The sequence below is a fragment of the Elephas maximus genome, chromosome 23, assembly GCF_024166365.1.
Source record: "Elephas maximus indicus isolate mEleMax1 chromosome 23, mEleMax1 primary haplotype, whole genome shotgun sequence".
NCBI lineage: Eukaryota > Metazoa > Chordata > Mammalia > Proboscidea > Elephantidae > Elephas > Elephas maximus.
Window position 1 is genome coordinate 13,611,564 of NC_064841.1, and position 19,429 is coordinate 13,630,992.

The following is a 19,429-nucleotide window of genomic DNA, read 5'->3' on the forward strand; positions in this document are numbered from 1 at the left end:
CGGTACTGGACAAATTACCTCACCTGTTCTACCTGCTAAGATCTCTTTCTGGGCCTTAGGAACCTAGATAAACTCAGCTGGCGTTCTGTATATTTTTGACCACCACATTCAATGCATAGACTTTTTTTTCTTTCGAGTTCGTTGCCTCTTCCCAGTAAAAAAAAAAAAATTATGATTATATATGCGTAAGGAAGTTTTAGGAGCATCCTTTTAACAGTAATATGAAATCAGTGCCAAAGCTAGTTTACTACTGTATCACTGTCTTGAGGCAAGATAATTATAGTTTATGAAAAGAAAGAATAAAACAATTAAAATTTTAAAAAGTTATAAACCACAAACACTCATACTAGGTATTAAAATTGTGATTAAATTAGCTGAATTTTTGTAAAAGCGTTGAAAATATATGGATATGCCAGATTTGTTTGAGGGCTCAGAGCAAATCTTAGTGTTTTTCCCCTTCTGTTGTTCTCTCTCCCTCACCTCCTTCCACCACCCCCTGCCCCCACCCAACACCTAAAACACACACAGGAACACAGGCTTTACAGGTAAGATGAATATCAATAGCTGACCTAGGAGAATGGAGAAAAGTCACAAAGAAATTCCTCTGAGATGCCCGGAAGGGGAAGGGACTGGGGGTGAGGAAGCATTATTGTACTTTATCTTATTGTTGACTGTGGTTATGTAATTAGGAACTTGCTCTCAACCAAACCAAACCCTTTGCCATCAAGTTGATTCTGACTCCTAGCAACCCAGTAGAACTGTCCCATAGGGTTTCCAAGGAGCGGCTTATAGATTTGAACTGCTTTAGATCTGTTTTAATCTGCAAGCTACCTTTTCCTGAGTCAGTGCTCCTGAATCACTGCCCAGAAGCCTGGTTTACAGTAGGGTAGTTTCCTGGAAGGTTTCAGTGCCTTTTGATGATGACATCTACTATTTATTTGGTGTGGTGATGCCTTGGTAAGAGGTCAGACCTCTACCACCCCATTCACTGTGGTTGTCTCCTATGGGACTTTAAACTTGTCTTCCTACTAAATTAGTCTTCACATGACCGCCTTTATTTGCATTGCTTTTGGTAATACATCTCATTAGCCCATTTATAAAACGGTTCATTGTTTGACTTCTAGACTTCCTCAGTTGTGTCTCTTCCCATATTTGTCCTTAGATAATGAAATAAAAGCACCTTTACTATTTTTAATGCCTTTTTTTTTTTTGCATTTCTAGTCAGAAGTGTCCCCGTTTTATGATTCATAGTCTTCAGAGAAATTTGTTTATGCGATGTGCCTTTCTAGGTGATAAGTAATGGAGTAATTAAAGGAATTTACCTAATGCAGAAAACATGTTTGGAAGCTAGATGGTTATAGAAGGAAAGTACACTGAGGAGAAAGATTTCTTCTGTTAATTCAGTTTCCTTTTATTTGCCAGATTGTGCTGAATTATTTTGGGAACTACGTACCTAACTCATGGACACAGGACAGCGGCTGCACCCTTTGTGATTTGAATGTCATTGACTTGTCTCAAGTCGATGTAAGTGGGATTGACTGTGTGTGACGTGTGATGATAAAAAGTACATGGTGATTTTTAGAAAAAAGGACACAGTGTAGCTCTGATTGCATGGTAGGGAATGGATTTATAGACTTAAAACATGATGACTCCAAAAATTGCTAGATTTGTGTACTTCTAAACTGTCTTTGAAAGCCAAGCCAGGTAATAATTGAACCTGATAAAAGGGGCTTGGTTGTTCATACTTCATATCTTGCTATGATTGGGGGCTTTTGTTTTATTTAAGCCTGCTAACTGGGAGCCCTGATGGTGCAATGGTTAAGAGCTGGGCTGCTAACCAAAAGGTTGGCAGTTAAATCCACCAGCCGTTCCTTGGAAACCTTATGGGACAGTTCTACTCTGACCTACAGTGTCTCTATGAGTCAGAAGCAACTCGACGGCACATAACAACAACAGCAAACGTGGTCAAAGGAGTCTCTGGGTGGTGTAAACGGTTAATGCGCTCAGCTTCTATCTGAAAGGTTGATGGTTCGAGTCCACCCAGAGGTGCCTTGAAAGAAAGGCCTGGCAGATTGCTTCCAAAAAATCAGCCAGTGAAGATGCTATAGAACACAGTTCTACTCTGACACACATGGAGTTGCCTTGAGTCAGGGTCCACTCAGTGGCAGCTGGTTATAACTGGCATACAACTTGGTCTAAAGCATTGAGAAAAAGTGATGGCAATGCTTCAGTATTTTCATTGATTAATTTTATCTGTGCTTGGTTTTCTGATTCGATAATTTAAATAATAATTATACATGAATATGTAGGTAAGAGACTGTTTCAAGCACTTTACATATAATAACTCATTTAAACTTCACAAAGACCCCTGTGATGAACAGTACTATTGACTCAGTTTTACAGATGAGAAAACTGAGTTATATAAAGGTTAAGTAACCGGCCTAAGGGTATACATTTTTTAAGTATTGCAGTGAGGATTTGAATTTAGGTAATCTGGCTCCTGAACCTATATTCTTAACCAGTAAGTGATTTTGTCTCTGTATCAAACAAAACAAAACAAAACAAAAAACCAAACCCATTGTCATTGTGTTGATTAAAACTCATAGTGACCCTATAGGACAGAGTAGAACTGCCCCATAGAATTTCCAAAGAGCAGCTGGTAAATTTGAACTGCCGACTTTTTGGTTAGCGATCGTAATTTGCCCTAACTGTTAACCACTGTGCCACCAGGGCTCCTCTGCATCTAATACGTGCCAGGAACAATGCTACTTACATGTATCTCATAGAGAATTATAATTATGTTGATCATTTATACACTAAGAGTGAACAGCAACCGCCAATACTTATTATTTGTCTATAAAACGTTCTTACGGATCTTTGCCCTGTCCTCAGTGACAGCAGTGTTAGGAGATCCTGTAGCTACATTTTTCTTCTAACAAATTGCCTTAGAAGATTGTTATGTGTGTGAACAATTGGGCTCTAAGGAGTGATTTTGTCATTAAGACATTGTTTTGTTCATTCACCATGGATTTGTTGAGTAGTTACAGCGTGCCAGATCAGTAGAAACAAAACAGGCAAAAATAAAACTCCCGGAATATCGTTCTGGTAGCTCTGGTCCCCATGCAAATGCAAAATATTTTCACTGTAGTCAGCTGAAACTCCTGAATTAAATAGTTTGTCTTACCATTGTCTGAAAGGAGGATAAAGAATAACCTGTGTATATGTAGGAGCTTCTAACTAGAGCCCTGTTTTATTTGAAAATAAGACTTTTGGCCAGTCTCTAAAATAACAAACTGAATGTTTCCTCTCTGGAAGGAATGCCAGAATGGTTCTGAATGAGGCTGCATCACAAAAATGTTTAAAAAATTTGTCCTGATCTTTTTTGCAGAAAGTAGCCTTGTTCTCCCGAGGGAGAGTTAATACAGTTTATTCTGTTTTGTTTCCTTTTATATTAACTTTCTGGTACAAAGATACATATTTATATTTATATGAAACAAGAATTTTTTTTTGCAGGTAGGAATAAATCTCTTGACTTAAGTTCTTTTGTCTTAGAGCCTGTTAAAAGGAGCTAGAAAACTACTCGTTCCGTCATGGAAACTGAATTTGTTATTATTTTTTAGGTGTAATTATTATGCAAGAAACCCAAACCCAAACCAAACCCAACCCATTACTGTTAAGTTGATACCAACTCTTAGTGACCCTATAGGACAGAGTAGAACTGCCCCTGTGGTTTCCAAAGCTGAAATCTTAAGGGACCAGACTGCTGTATCTTTCTCCCACACAGCAGCTGTTGGGTTCAAACCACTGACCTTTTGGTTAGCAGCTGAGTGTTTAACCACTGCACCACCAGGGTTCCTTTAATATGCAATGGGGTTGTAAAATTTAAAATCCTGTGCATGGTAAAGAGCATGGACTCTGAAGTCACACTTGCTGAATTCAGATCTCAAGCCCACCACACGCTTAGATGTGGGCCAGAGGCAGGTATCTTTATATTTGAAAATAATAATGTTTATCTCAGAGGGTTGAAAGGAGCCCTCATGGTGCAGTGGTTAAGTGCACAGCTACCAACTGAAAGGTTTATGGTTCGAACCCACCAGCGGCTCCACAGGAGAAAAGACTGGCAATCTGCTGCTGTAGAATATTTACAGCCTGGGAAACCCTATGGGGCAGTTCTACTCTGTCCTTTAGGTTACCCTAGAATTGTTGTGAGTCAGAATCATCTAGAGGGCATACAGAAACAGAGGGTTGATAGGAAGGTTAAATAAAATTATGTATGTGTCTGTCACCAAGCCTTCAGTGAATGTTAGCTGTTGTTATTGTTACCATTATCATATAAAATTATATGAACTTGAAGGTAGATTAATAAAGGAGATGTAGTTGATTGAAGTCCAGCTCTTCACATACTAGTTTATATGTTCTGGGTTACTTCTCCAAGCTCCATTTTTCTCTTGTGTAAATTTAGAATAATAAATAACTTAGAAGGCTATTATGGAGCCCTGGTGGTACAGTGATTAAGCATTTGGTTGATAACTGAAAGGTCAGCGATTCCAACCCACCAGCTGCTCCAAGGGAGAAGGATGTGGTGTTATTAAATTAAATGCAACACATTGTCTCATTTCATAAGAGAGGACTGTGTCCCACTTTTTGCTTATTTTTTCTATTAAATTGAGAACTTCTAGCAGTTGCCATTTAGTAGACCTCATGGCGACCTCGTGTGTTTCGGAGCAGAACTGTGCTCCATAGGGTTTTCAATGGCTGATTTTTTTTGGAAACAGACCAGACCTTTTCTTTCAAGGCACCTCTGAGTGGATTCAAACCACCAAACTTTTTGGCTAGTAGCCCAGTACGTAATTGTTTGCACCTCCCAGGGACTGCGAGAACGCCTAGAAGGTAGATATTTTGTGTTTAGTTCTTTGTGTTTGTTGATTGATTTAGTAATAAACATTTTGGGTGAATAAATGAATTGAAAAACCAAAGAAGTTCAGCAGTGTAGGAGGTGTGCTTCAATTCAAATACATACTAAATTATAATATAGTTAATGGGAATGTGTGAAGTGTCCTGTGTGAATGATGGGAAGAGGTTCCTAACTCAGTAATTAGCATATATTACACTTCTAAAAATCTGTAATTCTTAAGTTTAGGCTTTAAGACATGGTTTTAAAAAGGCATTATACTGGAATATTTTGTATACTTCTGGTAATAACACCTTTACATTGTACTTCACTTACGTTTTTGTGTTCCCCAACCATCTGTAAGTTTTTCAAGCCTAGGCTTTCTCTCCTTTTCCTAAATGTTGCCTGCCACAAGGCCTGGCATACATTTCATGCAATATATGAAAGATAAATGGCACACTAAAACACTGCCAGAGAGGATTTATGAAAATATGTCAAAATAGGTACGGTACAATAAGATAAAATATATTAGTGAAATAAAATAGCTTTCCTCACATGTAATAGAATAATGAAGGAAAATAATGGACTATCAGGATTAAAGGGCGTATTTAAGGATAGCTGTAAAGGTGCTCCGGTCCTCCTTGATTGCTGTATTTGGGCTACAAATTAAGCTCTGAACTTAGGAAAACAAAAAGGGAAGCAGTTCTTAGATGAAGCTTTCAAAATAGCACTTAGAGTTGAAGGAAGTTTCTTCAAGTGCTGTCATAAAGGAAGTATTGAGTAGTAGACTATATGCTTAATTAATTTTAAATTTGGAGAAAATATAATAAATATATGTATTTCCTCTTCAAACCTCGGTCATAATGCCAAGATGTCAGTAAAATTACTTTGATGGGGTCCATAAAAATTTCAAGAGTCAGAGAACTGCCATAGGGCAATTTGAATTTAGCTTACCTTGAACTGAAATCCTTGTGTTTTTATATTATGCTAGTTAAGACTTGAATAAGACTTAAAATTAAACCACACTAATGATATTTTTTGTGTTTCTTGCCCTAAAACATAGGTCTATCCAAATGTAACAATAGGCATTTTTATTGAGCAACCTACTCCTTTCCTACCTCGATTTCTGGACACATTGTTGACACTGGATTACCCAAAAGATGCTCTTAAACTCTTTGTTCATAACAGAGTAAGTATTTGAGAAATGAATATTCTATTTGGAAACATTTTTGATAATCTTTGGAACAATTTAATTGTTCATTATTATTTTTTTATGTCTAAAAGAATTCATTGGGCTGTATTTGATGGAGAAATTTTGAAGTGATTACTGCCTTGCCATTACAGGACCTAAGGATTTTAGAGTCTAGAAGCCAATATTATAATATGATGACCCACATATAGATAAAAAATGGTTGAACATGAGCAATTTTCATATGACAATATATAATGAAAGAAATATCAAAGGATCTTATATCCCTGTGCCTTTGGGTCTTCCCCCCGCCCCCGCCATTATGTCATTTGTAACTTTTGATAACACCATAAAATCAGAACCTGAAATGGCTTCCAGATAGAGTATTGTCTTGATTCATGACACATTTGGCATGATTTTCTCCAAAGGATTTAGATACTGTTACTCCCTTCAAAAATATTCAGGACCTCCCAAACACCTCCCACATATAACCTAAACTTAAATACATTTTCTTCAATATTTTTTCAGTTACTTGTCCCTTTTCTGTTAAAAGTGTGTACTTAACATCATCTAGAAAAACTAGTGAGCTGTGAACTCTATGAGATATTTTCTCCTGTTCTAATAATTTTCATATGCTGTTTTTCTTTCTTCCTTGTGTCCATGTTAGCTAATCATTGACATTTTTTCAAAAGAGAGTATTTTAAATTTATAGAAAACCAGTTAAAATAAATATAAAAGAATGAATCATTGAGAACATTTACTTAGTAAAAAGCATTGTAATATGTACTTACGTTGATTATATTTTTACGTACTGTGTCTTTTCTTTCTATTTTTTCTGCGTTCATAGGACCTTAAACTTCTTGAGGGTAGGAGTTTTTATCTTCTCCTGTTTTGCTTAAAATTAACTATAGTGGTTTTAACAAGCTGTGACAGCATTAACGTTTCAGAAATAGTGAGATGATGCATAAAAGTACTGAAGTGCTCTTGTCATGAAGGCAGATAATCTTATCTGAGTATTAGCAGAGTAAACCATGCTGATTTGGCAGAATCTTATGTTGATGATTTTTTCATCATGTTTGCCTAACAATAACGATCTGCTAAACTTTCTCCTCTATTTGTTAAAGCAAAATTTTATATATCACCATTCATTTTTTCTGGCTTTCAAAGAATATTATAACATCATCTTTTGTAAGATATGATTATTTTTATTTACAACTTAGATTAATATCTGTTAGGTTTAATGGAAATTTTTTCCTGGGTATTTCACACAATGCAAGTCGAAGATTCTTAGGCTGCAAGCCATTTTCCCCTTTTGAGTTAGAAACATTTTGTAGCACCCAGGATTTAAACAACAATGCCAAGGCTCGTCTGGGAGTAGATGTTTAAAGCATTTTGAAGTATCTTCTCTTTAAAGAATATTAATATGTGTCTATTTTAGATTTTTCATATGGCATTTAGCATTTTAAATATAACCTGTTTAATATGGCTATCGTTTATAATTGAGTGGATATGCGAATTGTGGAATTTACAACTTTGAATGTAAACAAATACCTACATATGAATACTTCAGTCATCTTATTGTCTTACATTCTCTCTAATTTTGAATATTTTAAATATGTTACAGGAAGTTTATCATGAAAAGGACATCAAGGCATTTTTTGATAAAGCTAAACATGAAATCAGTTCTATAAAAATAGTAGGACCGGAAGAAGATCTAAGTCAAGCTGAAGCCAGAAACATGGGAATGTATGTTTAATAACTTTAAAAAATTTCTAGTAAACAGGCTTTAAGAAAAAGCAAACTTTTCTCCAAAATTAATATCCTAAACTTGGGTGTCTCAGTGTGTGTACCTAATGTCAGACTATGTTTATGTTTGCATATATATACTTGTAAAAGATTATGGAAGTTATTTACATTTTTCTTTTAATGGATAGGAATCAACACATTTAATCAAAGTAGTAATTGTACTACAGATCAAGACCTTAAATAGAAATACACAGAAAAACAAATAGTGTAAGACTGGTATAAACTAAAAAACCAAACCTGTTGCCATCCAGTTGATTCCAACTCACAGTGACCCTATAAGACAGAGTAGAGCTGCCCCACAGAGTTTCCAAGGAGTGCCTGGTGGATTTGAACTGCTGACCTTTTGGTTAGTAGCCATAGCTCTTAACCACTACACCACCAGGGTTTCCAAGACTGGTATAGCAGTGATTTAATTGTGCTCTGTCTGAAGGTTGTGTGTGTGGTTAAAAATGTGTGTTTCATATTGTTGGGAGAAAAGGGTATTTCAGCATTTCAGTTACCTAATAATCTAGATAATACTGTAACCCCCAGAAGAGCGATTTGGGGTATTTGTTTAGTCATTGGAATTCTTCTGACCACAAACAAAACTGATAATAGTAAAAATAATCATTTATTCAATGATTGTTGGTTGAATCTGCTCAGTGTTGTGTTGAGAGCTGCTGATCAAAAGGTGAATAAAACATGGTAACGTCTCGGCAGAATACATTCTTGTCTACTACTAAGCATAGCATCTCGTACTGTGGAAGCTCTGGGCCCAGAGTGATGGATTCTGCCCGGTGTGGGGGTGTAGAAATAGGCAGGAAAACAGGCCTCTGAAAAACCAAGCAGATGTTCTTACTAATGGTTTCATAATTTATTCATTAGAGAGCCCTTCGGGCCCACGTTCAGAACTTATTTCCTCTAATTATTTACACAGTTTTAACAAGATTTCCTGCCTAGTGTCCTGTTCGACCTTAGAAATAAATGTGGTGTAGAGATACACAGTGACAGCAGCAGAATGTGATAACTGGAAACAGCCATGAGCGAGGGGACCTCAGAACGAGGAAAGAGAGAACTGAAAATGTGGAAGACATAATATGTGGGATTATTTCTCATGTCATCCTGGTGTGGCCAGTGGCTCAGTCCTTAATGTGATGTAATTGATAATAGTACTACAGGCGCTACAGGAAAAATGTATGTCAATGTTAGGCTTCCCTGGTAAGAAGGCAGGGGGAGTAGCTATTACAGAAAGAATTCTGTGCAGATCAATTTCTAAAAGTATTAATACCTAAAGAGTTGTACATTGTTATGTCCAATATTTGCTTAAAACTGAGTTGTTGCATGAACAAAATTTTACATTGTGTGTGCATGTATGTGTGCAAAAATTATCTTGGTTTGTGCAAAAAAAGTCCCTGAAAAATTTATTGGAGTAAATTATTTCTCCCCTTCAGAGAGAATTAAATATGCAGTTACTATTCTGACTGATTTTTTTTTACATATTCCTTAAAAAATTTAGTGGCTTGGTAATATATTTTACTTGGCCTAAATTTTTAGTGTTGACCTACGTATGAATGTCTGTGTTGATATATCGACAATTTTAAAATTTACAATTTCTCCTTTTAGATATTGTCTCACTATTTTGGTTAGAAAAGTACATCAGAGAAACCTCATTTTATGTATAAGATTTATCATTTTTCAACCATTGCAGTCTTATTCTTTCTAATTCTTGTTTCATCATCTTTTTCAACATCAGGGATCTTTGCCGTCAGGATGAAAAGTGCAATTATTACTTCAGTGTGGATGCAGATGTTGTTTTGACAAATCCAAGGACTTTAAAACTTTTGATTGAACAAAACAGGTACTATGTAAGATTTGGTATCAATTATTAAAATAATAGTCATTTTCTATGTCTATATGTTTAGAATATTGCCTTTGGAACACAGTCTGTTTTCTTGTGTTTAGCAAATTCAGAGAACTCACACTAAGTCATTTTTTTACACCTTATAAACTTTCAGTTGTACTTACTTATTTTTTTAAAGGAGTCAAATGGAAAATGATCTGATGAAAGTTAGAAATACTTAATACTAGTTACAATAAAAAAAATGCAACTTTTGTCAATTGTATTTGGCCTATTCTATTAAAAATTTTTTTTTTTTTTTTTTAATTAAAAGCTAGCTGAAATTACAACACATCTGATCCTGAAAAACCAAAAAACCCAACCCATTGCCATCAGGTCAATTCTGACTCACAGCAACCCTATAGGACAGAGTAGAGCTGCCCCTGTAGGTTTTCCGAGGAGTGTCTGGTGGATTCGAACTGCCAGCCTTTTAGTTAGCAGCTATAGCTGTTAACCACTGTGCCACTAGGGCTCCCATCTGATAATAGTAAAATTTAAAATTGTTTTATTCCCTGTTTTTTAGTAAATGACAGAAAACTTCTGGCCTAAAAAGCTGAATATTGCATACAGAGTTGTAATTCTTAGAGTTTGAAAGAAATTTCAGAGGTACAAACCATCCCACGGTCAGATCTATAGCTTTATTTAATGCTACTAGTCATCACTCAGCAATACACGCTTTCATTGAACTGAAATGGAAAAGCTGCCGTGTGTATCGCCATATAATGATATTAATCTTCACTTCTTATTAATAACTATTGCTGCTACTACTGTTATTACCGCTGCTAATAGCTTACCTTTAGTGAGTGCTTACCAAATTGCAAGGATTGTTCTAGGTATGTTTACATATATTAACACAATTTTTGCCCTAAATGGATAAAACGTTTAGTTCATGAAATGTTAGAATGCCTGTTTTCACTTTTCTGAGCAAAAAACTCACAGTGGAACATCTGTTATGCTCTCTTCACTTACTCTGTTTATAATGGAAATGCCGCTGGAATTTGTCAGTTTGTAGAATTTGTCAGTTCACAATTTTTACTTGAAAATTTGAGACCTCTCAGAAACAATCTGTACATACAGCCCCATCCCTTGAAGATAACTATAAATTATAGGTAACTTTCCAAAGATTCTGATCCTCAGGCAAGGAAAAACGATTGAACTACCCAGTATGGGATAGAGTTATAATTCATAACTGATAAAACCCAGTGGAATTCAGTAATATTTTCTTGAATTTGCAATCTTAATTTCCTCTTTCTTAATTTGATTGAAATGCAGTAATGTGTAATGTACATACGCTTTGAATAATATTTAGATGTTTTTATGTTGTGACATGTTGGTAATCTCTTAGTGAACTATTTAATGAATCTATATTATTTATTGAGCAAAACCCCCTTGGTATTAATCTAATGTTTTATCCCTTCTAAAAATAAAACTTCCCTGATGCATACCCAGCTGTCTTCTCGGGCCCTTGATCTTGGAGAGCTAGCAAAACTCAGTTGATATTTCTAGTTCCATGGGTTTCTATTAACTATCAAAGAGTTCAGTCCATGTTATACCTATGATTCTTGCTTCTGTGTCCAAACATGTGGTCTCCATGAGAAATTTACATACACAAGCATTTTGTGAGATTTGGTAGACTTGGCTGATGGTTAGAAGGGCCAGGAGATGGGCCACATCTTAGGACGTGTGACTTTCTAGCATCTTACCTGCTCCCTTCCCCCAATCTTCTCCTTATCTCTAGTGTTGACCACCACGATCCAGGTTTTTTTGCCCCTTCAATGCAATAATACAACTCATCATTTCCAAGCTGCCAACCTTACATTTCTATACGCCCAAACATTGAGGCAAATAGTATATGAATTTTGGTTTTCCAAATTTATTGACCCAACCCTTTTTAGGAGGCAGCTAGGATTATAAATTTCTAAGGCTTTTTATTTTCTATTAAATATTTGATATTGTGGGTTATCGGAAGCCCTGGTGGTACAGTGGTTAAGTGTTCACCTGCTAACCAAAAGGTCAGCAGTTCAAATACACCAGCCACTACTTGGAAACCCAATGGGGCAGTTCTACTCTGTCCTATAGGGTCGCTGTGAGTTGGAGTCAACTCAGTGGCAATGGATTTTTTTATGGGTCAGTTATCGCCATTGAATAATCATTGCCTTTAAATTAATATAATACATAGATCTTAATTTATGTTATTTTCTATATTGTATGTATTCTGAACAAAACAAGATATAACTTTCTGGCTAATGCTTCATTTTAAATAGGAATCAGGAAAATAAACCTAAATTATTATTTTGCATAATATGTATTTACTTGTTTTGTTTCACATTTCCATGTGTAGGAGAAAAGAGTCTAGATGGTCTTCATCGTGTCTTCACAAGATCAGGATGTTGTGAAATAGGTTTTTGTCTCTTGGGGGAAGATGGTTCGTCTATAAACTTCCTCTTGAAGTTGTGTGAGCTTTTCTTAAAAAATCAGATGATACCACACAGTTCACTTCATTTTAGAAGTAATTCTAGAGAGATCTCAGATTTTGTTACCTTATTTGGAAAATGTAAACATAAGTTAAATTCTCTAAGGAAAAATCTGTCATATTTTGAATTTGTAACATGTACTTGTGTCAAAGGGACCACTTCCTTGTGCTATGGCAGCTTTTTTTTTTTCTTAAATGGATACTCTGTCCAGTGGTAATGGAAATACTTGATTCCATTTGGCATAGTTTCTGAAATACTTGTATTAAATTGAAATAGAATTAAATAATTAAGGTAGTTTCACTCTTTTGGATTTAAGTTCCTTTTAAAAATTATTTTTATACTTTCATTAGGATTTTCAATTATTTCCTTTACTCTTTCTAAGAAACATGATTGAAAATTAGTGCACTAACTTAAGATAAGGTATCGGGAAGAACTTCCTCCTTTTGTTTTATTTTACTTTTAGTTTTTGTAGTAATTACATGCATGTTAAATGAAAATTGTGTTAGGTGTCATGCTAAGCCAAAACCATACAATTTTGTGGTAGTTAAAAATGAAATAATTACATGAGTTTTTTCCCCTCCTCTCTTTAGGAAAATCATTGCCCCCCTGGTAACTCGTCATGGAAAGCTGTGGTCCAATTTCTGGGGAGCATTGAGTCCCGATGGATACTATGCTCGATCTGAAGACTATGTAGACATTGTTCAAGGGAACAGAGTGTAAGTTACTACATGTAATTTTTTAGGATAAAATGCCTGAATCTAAAAATGTGATCCTGCTAATAACACTTGATTTTTTGTTGTTGATGTTCGTCTCTTTCCTTTGTGTCTAATGAAAATGTTAGAACCTGGACAACATTTGGGACCCTGGAATATACTAGTATAAAACTAGTTGTTTTTTTTTTAAATTGTACTTTAGATGAAGGTTTACAGAGCAAATTATTTTCTCATTAAATAGTACACATATTGTTTTGTGACATTGGTTGCCAACACTATAACACGTCAACACTCTCTACTTCTCGACCTTGGGTTCCCCATTACTAGTTTTCCTGTTCCCTCCTGTCTTCTCATCCTTACCCCTGGGCCGGTGTGCCCATTTAGTCTTGTTTTGTTTTATGGGCCTGTCTAATCTTTGGCTAAAGGGTGAACCACAGGATTGACTTCATTACTGAACAAAAACCGTTTCCAGGGGCCATACTTTCCAGGTTTCTTCAGCCTCTAGTCAGTTAGAATTTTGTCTACATTTTTGTCTAGTTCTTTCTGGGACCCTTTATTGTGATCCCTGTCAGAGCAGTCAGTGGTGGTAGCCAGGCACCATCTAGTTTTACTGGACTCAGTCTGGTGGAGGCTGTGGTACAGTAGTCCTTTGGACTGATCTGCTCATATCTGTAGTTTTCTTCATTTTTCCTTGCTCCCAAAGGGGTGAGACCAGTGGAGTATCTTAGATGGCCACTCACAGGGTTTTAAGACCCCAGACACTACTCAACAAAGTAGGATGTAGAACATTTTCTTTATAAACTATGTTATGCAAATTGAGCTAGATGTCCCCCAAGATCATAGTCCCCAGCCCTCAGCCCAGTAATTCAGTCCCTCAGGGAGTATAGATGTGTTTATGAAGCTTGCATGACCTTGCCTTGGACAAGTTGTGCTGGCTTCCCCAGTATTGTATACTGTCTGCCCTTCACCAAAGCTACCACTTACCTATGGTCTAGTTAGTGTAAGACTAATACTTAAAAAATGCTTTTGGTTCTAAATCTTTAAAGGAACAAACTCATTATATTGTGGGAAATACCAAGAGATGATACATGGTTGTGAATAGACACCTTGTTGCCGGTAGAAAAGTAATACTCTTTAGTTAAAAGTTGGCAAAGGAAGTTTAGTTAGGTGATTTATTTAGTGGCCAGGACGAAGGTTGTTGGGGTAACTTTAAAAAAGTGTGGATAGGTAAACTCAAGTCAGTGACCCAAAACTGTCCTCCATTTCCTATTGTCTGAGTTTTTTGCAGAAACAACTAATATTGTGCTTTAATTTCAGTTTTTTCACCAGTAACAGATTGGTATTCCTAGAGTTTGAGAAGAATATACTTGCTACAGAGTTTGTGTATGACTAATATTTATTTCAGAGATAAGTTTCTATTTTTTAGACTACAAAATAATCACTATGGAAACAGTTTTGCAGAGGCAACATCAGGGAAGAATGCCATTCTTTTTTATACACAAACCTAGACTAGAGTGACTGAGTCGTTGAGTGCTTTGCCTTAGTTCTCAGACACATCAGGCCAACCAAAAGGGTAAACATACTGTCATGATTAAAAGTAACTTCCTATAAATTTAGGGGGAAAAAAAATCTCACACTTCTCTTTGAACAGTTAAGTGGTGAAAGGATGTTTTGCTTCTGAAAGAAGAGAAAGCTTAAATTTGGATGACGTAAATATGATAAAGGCATTGGTTAACAGCAATTAAGAAACATGGTAGCTGAGAAAATACTAGTATGATCATATCCTATTTAAAAAATACTTTCACTGGGCCTGGGGTGATCTGTATAGACCATATTCCTGACACTGTCTGTGCCTGTCCGTAGGGGGTCACAGACCTAGAATAGAGGATACATGTGTTTCGTTTAAGTTGCATTAGTCTCTGGTCATTTTCTGCCCAGCCTCCTCTCATTGTTTTCTGATGTATAAGGAAAGGAATATGGTATAGACCTTTATCCAGTTAATACGAGAACACACTTCTTGTCCAGAAGCCTCATGAAGGAATGGCGTCTTATGACGTGTGTATGTGTATGTGTGGGGGTATAAGTGTGTATATGAATATATATGTATATTTTTCCTTCAAAACTGAAACACTGCTCATTCCACCAGTGATTAATTGCTCAATTCAGCTGACACATTATATGCTTCTTTTTAAGGCATCTCCTTTGAGGGAGGCTGGTCTAGTAAGACAAGATGATGCCATATTCCCTTTCATATCTAATTGCATTTCCTTGGTGAGGTTCGTTCTTTTCTGTTCTCAAAAGCAACAGGCATCACCCTTTAGGCAAAACTTTTCTTAAGCTGTTCTTAGCAAGTGAGTCACATTCATGGTGGGGAAGCAGGCTTAAGAAAGAATGAAGGACAAAAGACAGTATCCTCTACTTCTGGTAACATTTGTTTATTCCTTCCCTTTTCTACAAGGATTTGAGGTGGCTTAATGAATTTCAAGGGAATATGTTGTAGGAGAATTTTAGGTTCTATTCAGTGGTGTTGATAAGTGTCTAACAGCTGGGTTTTGGGGATATAGAGTACCCTGATTTGTAGTGTTTGCCAGTTTTGTAGTGTAAATATTTGTACCGCGGCTGATTTCAGTATTCCAGTGTGAAGTCACTGAACACACACTTGGGAAGAGATGCTAAAAATCAGCACTTGGGACCATTGTGAGCTGCTTCTGGCACACTACTAGTTGTACTCTGTGATTTTTGCTATCAAACTGCTTAACCTCAAATGGGACCTCATTCTGTACAACAGAATATTTTCTCTTAACTGCAACAGCTAAATGAGGAATGACAGATAAAACGGCACATTCTCAACCCTAAATTGAAGTTTCTCTAGAAAGTGATTTGTCTCCCAAATGTCATGTAGTGTATACCAAGTAATCCTATTAGCTGGAGATTTACTTTTATAAATTTTTTATGCAGACTTTATAAAAGTAAACGAAAACATAAAGCACTTAGATAGGAACATGTTACATACACTTGATGCCTCAGAATTTAAAAATCACCTGCATTTAGGCTTGTGCATATATGTCAAATACCATGAAATGTGTTTACATAATAATTTGATCCAATAGTGCATATATACAATATTTAAAAACATGCATAATGTTTATTTTAGAAACCTAAAAATGAAACTTCACATTTTTTGTATTTGTGGTGTTTTGAAATAACTTCTCTTCACTTGTAGAGGGGTGTGGAATGTCCCATATATGGCCAACGTGTACTTAATTAAAGGAGATACACTCCGATCAGAGATGAATGAGAGGAACTATTTTGTTCGTGATAAATTGGATCCGGACATGGCTCTTTGCCGAAATGCTAGAGAAATGGTAAGGTATACGGTGATGGCTTGCTTGAATGTCCTTATGCCATGGCTTGCTTTACCCATTGGTATGTCATTGTTTTTTGATGCCTTTTTTTCTTTCTCATTTTAAAGTACTGGCCAATTTTTTTGGTTAAGTATTGGAAAATTGGGAGCAATTTTGGAGGATAACCTGTGAGCATTTACCTGTAAAAACAATGAAAATGTTAGGTTTGATGCCCAGACTAGCTCACCACTAGCGATGGGGCTTTCCATGGTGAACATGGAGCTGGTACTAATCAGCTTTGCACTTTTAAGAATCCACCTTTACTTTCATTTGAAAATTTTTAGAAAAAAAATAGACCAAATTGAAATTAAAGTTCTGATGAAATGGTCAATTATACATTAAAAAAAAAAAACAAAAAAACCCAAACCCTTTGCCGTTGAGTCGATTCCGACTCATACCGACCCTATAGCACAGAGTGGAACTGCCCTATAGGGTTTCCAGGGAGCACCTGGTGGATTTGAACTACCAACCTTTCGGTTAGCAGCCGTAGCTCTTAACCACTACACCACCAGGGTTTCCATACATTTAAAAAAGTATGTACTTTTGTTTTGAAATAAGGGTACATGTTTTAAGTACATGTACTTTAATATCATTATTAACTGCACATTTTTAAAAAGCAGGTTCCTTACCGCTAAGTTGGGAGAAGGGTTGAGATATGCCATGTATTAAATCTACACGAAAAATTAATAATACATTGCTGTTCTACAAATATATCTTTATCGTAAAATTTAATGACTGTATAGAATTTGTACTTCAAAATGTATAAATATGTTTTGAAACATATTTATTTGGTTGTTTTAAAAAGGATTTGGTGATTTTATTTCTAAGTTTATAAAAGTAAGTATGATTTGGGAAAAAAATCAGAAAAGTTGGCAAGTATTTGTCATTATTAATTACTCTTAGTTTAACAAGGCATGTATGTTGTTTGAATGTATTCGTTTTCCTACAAACCTGTGTGCATTGTTATATTGAATATCCTCAGCACCTGTGATTGTAATTTGTGCTCATGTTTGGCTAGTTTGACCCAACAGTGCACCCTGGAATGGCCTCTCTCTTACTCATTTTTTTTTTTTTTCCACCTTTGTCTTAATTTTGTGTTCACTGAAAGTTCTACTAAGGAATGAGCTTGGATTTATGTTTGACAAAAAAACAAACAAGAAAAGAAAGGCTGGAGTTCTTTATATGTGTGCTATAATGCTTTGCTCGTTCTGCATGCTGTCTATGAAGGACATTTCCCAATGTCAGCTTTTGATCACCTGTTTTTGTTTACCTAAGAGCACCTGAGAGAGAGAGTGCGCAGGTCAACTTACTCAATGCTTCTCTTCATTTTAGACTTTACAAAGGGAAAAAGACTCCCCTACTCCGGAAACATTCCAAATGCTCAGCCCCCCAAAGGTGTTATTTTTCTTTCTTTCTTTTTTATTTATTTTTGGTTATTTAATTAATAATAGATATGGTATATTTCCTAGCATATACTTTCTTTAAGAGCTTTCTTTTCCATATAGCTTGGTAAAACGTTGGTATTCATTGGTTCTTAATGGGTGTGGATGCATGTGTGTGGGCCTATGTATATGTGCCAGGGTGTGTGTGTGTCCCTCTGTGTGTGTGTGTTCAACTCTTGGTTCTTTTGGAAGATAACACATTTTATACTTGAAAGGCAAGAAAGCTAAACATAAGTCCCTTTCACTAATTTTTCTAGCTTTTTTTTTTTTTTTCTTTAAAAGGGAAGAGCCTTAGGAGTAGGTGTAAAGTATATCTTGATTAAAATGAAGTCTGATTGCTCTTCATTACATTTTTTTCCTTTTATTAATTACTAACCTTTTTACCATTAAAACAGGTACAAAAGAAAAAAAAAGTAAACATACCTTGGTTGTGTTTGCCTCACGTATTTGGTTTGGGGCAAAGATATGAAACTGGTTTTCTTTAGCTGCCTTATAATTATACAATTACCCTGTTCAGTTTTTAAACATCAGGACAATAAGAAAATGAAATAGAGTGATGAAATAATATTGACATTTTGAATTCTCTTTAAAAAATGCGATGTTATCGTCTTTGAAAGGGAAGAAGCCAAAAGAGGAACAGTTCGTTGCACTATAGTGTCTCAAAAATGTTTCTGCTTTCAAACAGGAATTTCTTTTCTGATGTCTACATCTAGGATCACTGAGAAAGGGACAAAAACAATCCATTCTTCCTCTTCTTTTTTTCAGTTGAGTGTCAGTGCTATCAATTAGTTTTGTGTGGTGTCTGAATTTATAATTAACCAAAATTTCATTTATTTTAAATCATGCACTCTTTTATGTGAAAAATAAAAATGCATGTTCATGAGCAAAATAACAAAAGTTGAAGCCATATCTCCTTTATGTTTTTCTCATGGTTAAATTTATTTTCTTGTGTTTTCCTCTAAGATTGTTAACACTCTTAATTTTTGGCATATAGGGTGTGTTTATGTACATTTCTAATAGACATGAATTTGGAAGGCTGTTATCAACTGCTAATTACAATACTTCGCATTATAACAATGACCTCTGGCAGATCTTTGAAAATCCCGTGGTATGTACTTCCTACGCAACTTCAGTTTTTACTTATTTTCTTATAACTAAAGGGATATAAATCAGTTGAGTAAAAATATAAAAATGTGTTAAGTGGTTTTAAAAAGGATATAATTAATTATATTTCTTGACCTATAGACAAGGTTTCAGCTTGACCAGGAAATATTTTTATTAAGACATATATTAGGTTTGGGGATGAGAATTAACAATTACTTTGATTTTTTTCTAGTATCTCTGTTTTATACATTCGAAAGTACCATTCACTTTTGTAATCACAGCTTTTTAATCACAATTTAGAAATAACTCCTATATGACAATATTGCGTTTTTATTTCCATGAAGGAAATTCAAGAAGTTAGTTTGGAAAATTAGATTTTACTTTATCATCTTGTTTATTGTTTGTAACAATTTGGTGAATGGAGAAAATATCAGAATAGGCTGATTCAGCATATTAAAAAAAAATGCTGAATCAACTATTTTCTTTTAGAGTCTAAATTTTTTAAAAAAGATTTGAATCAGGTAGGAATT

General features: G+C 35.4%; 1 protein-coding gene across 2 annotated transcripts in view; it reads left to right on the forward strand.

The window, feature by feature from the left end:
* Window positions 1-19,429, forward strand: part of PLOD2 (procollagen-lysine,2-oxoglutarate 5-dioxygenase 2) — a 98,828-nt gene that overhangs the window by 70,457 nt on the left and 8,942 nt on the right. The window contains exons 8-15 of one of the 2 annotated variants that reach the window (XM_049867210.1): window positions 1,423-1,524; window positions 5,955-6,080; window positions 7,705-7,826; window positions 9,619-9,723; window positions 12,827-12,952; window positions 16,173-16,314; window positions 17,686-17,748; window positions 18,790-18,903. In XM_049867210.1, the coding sequence (XP_049723167.1) occupies window positions 1,423-1,524; window positions 5,955-6,080; window positions 7,705-7,826; window positions 9,619-9,723; window positions 12,827-12,952; window positions 16,173-16,314; window positions 17,686-17,748; window positions 18,790-18,903 (900 nt within the window). The remainder of the gene's footprint in view (window positions 1-1,422; window positions 1,525-5,954; window positions 6,081-7,704; window positions 7,827-9,618; window positions 9,724-12,826; window positions 12,953-16,172; window positions 16,315-17,685; window positions 17,749-18,789; window positions 18,904-19,429) is intronic. The other variant, XM_049867211.1, reaches the window with a different exon arrangement.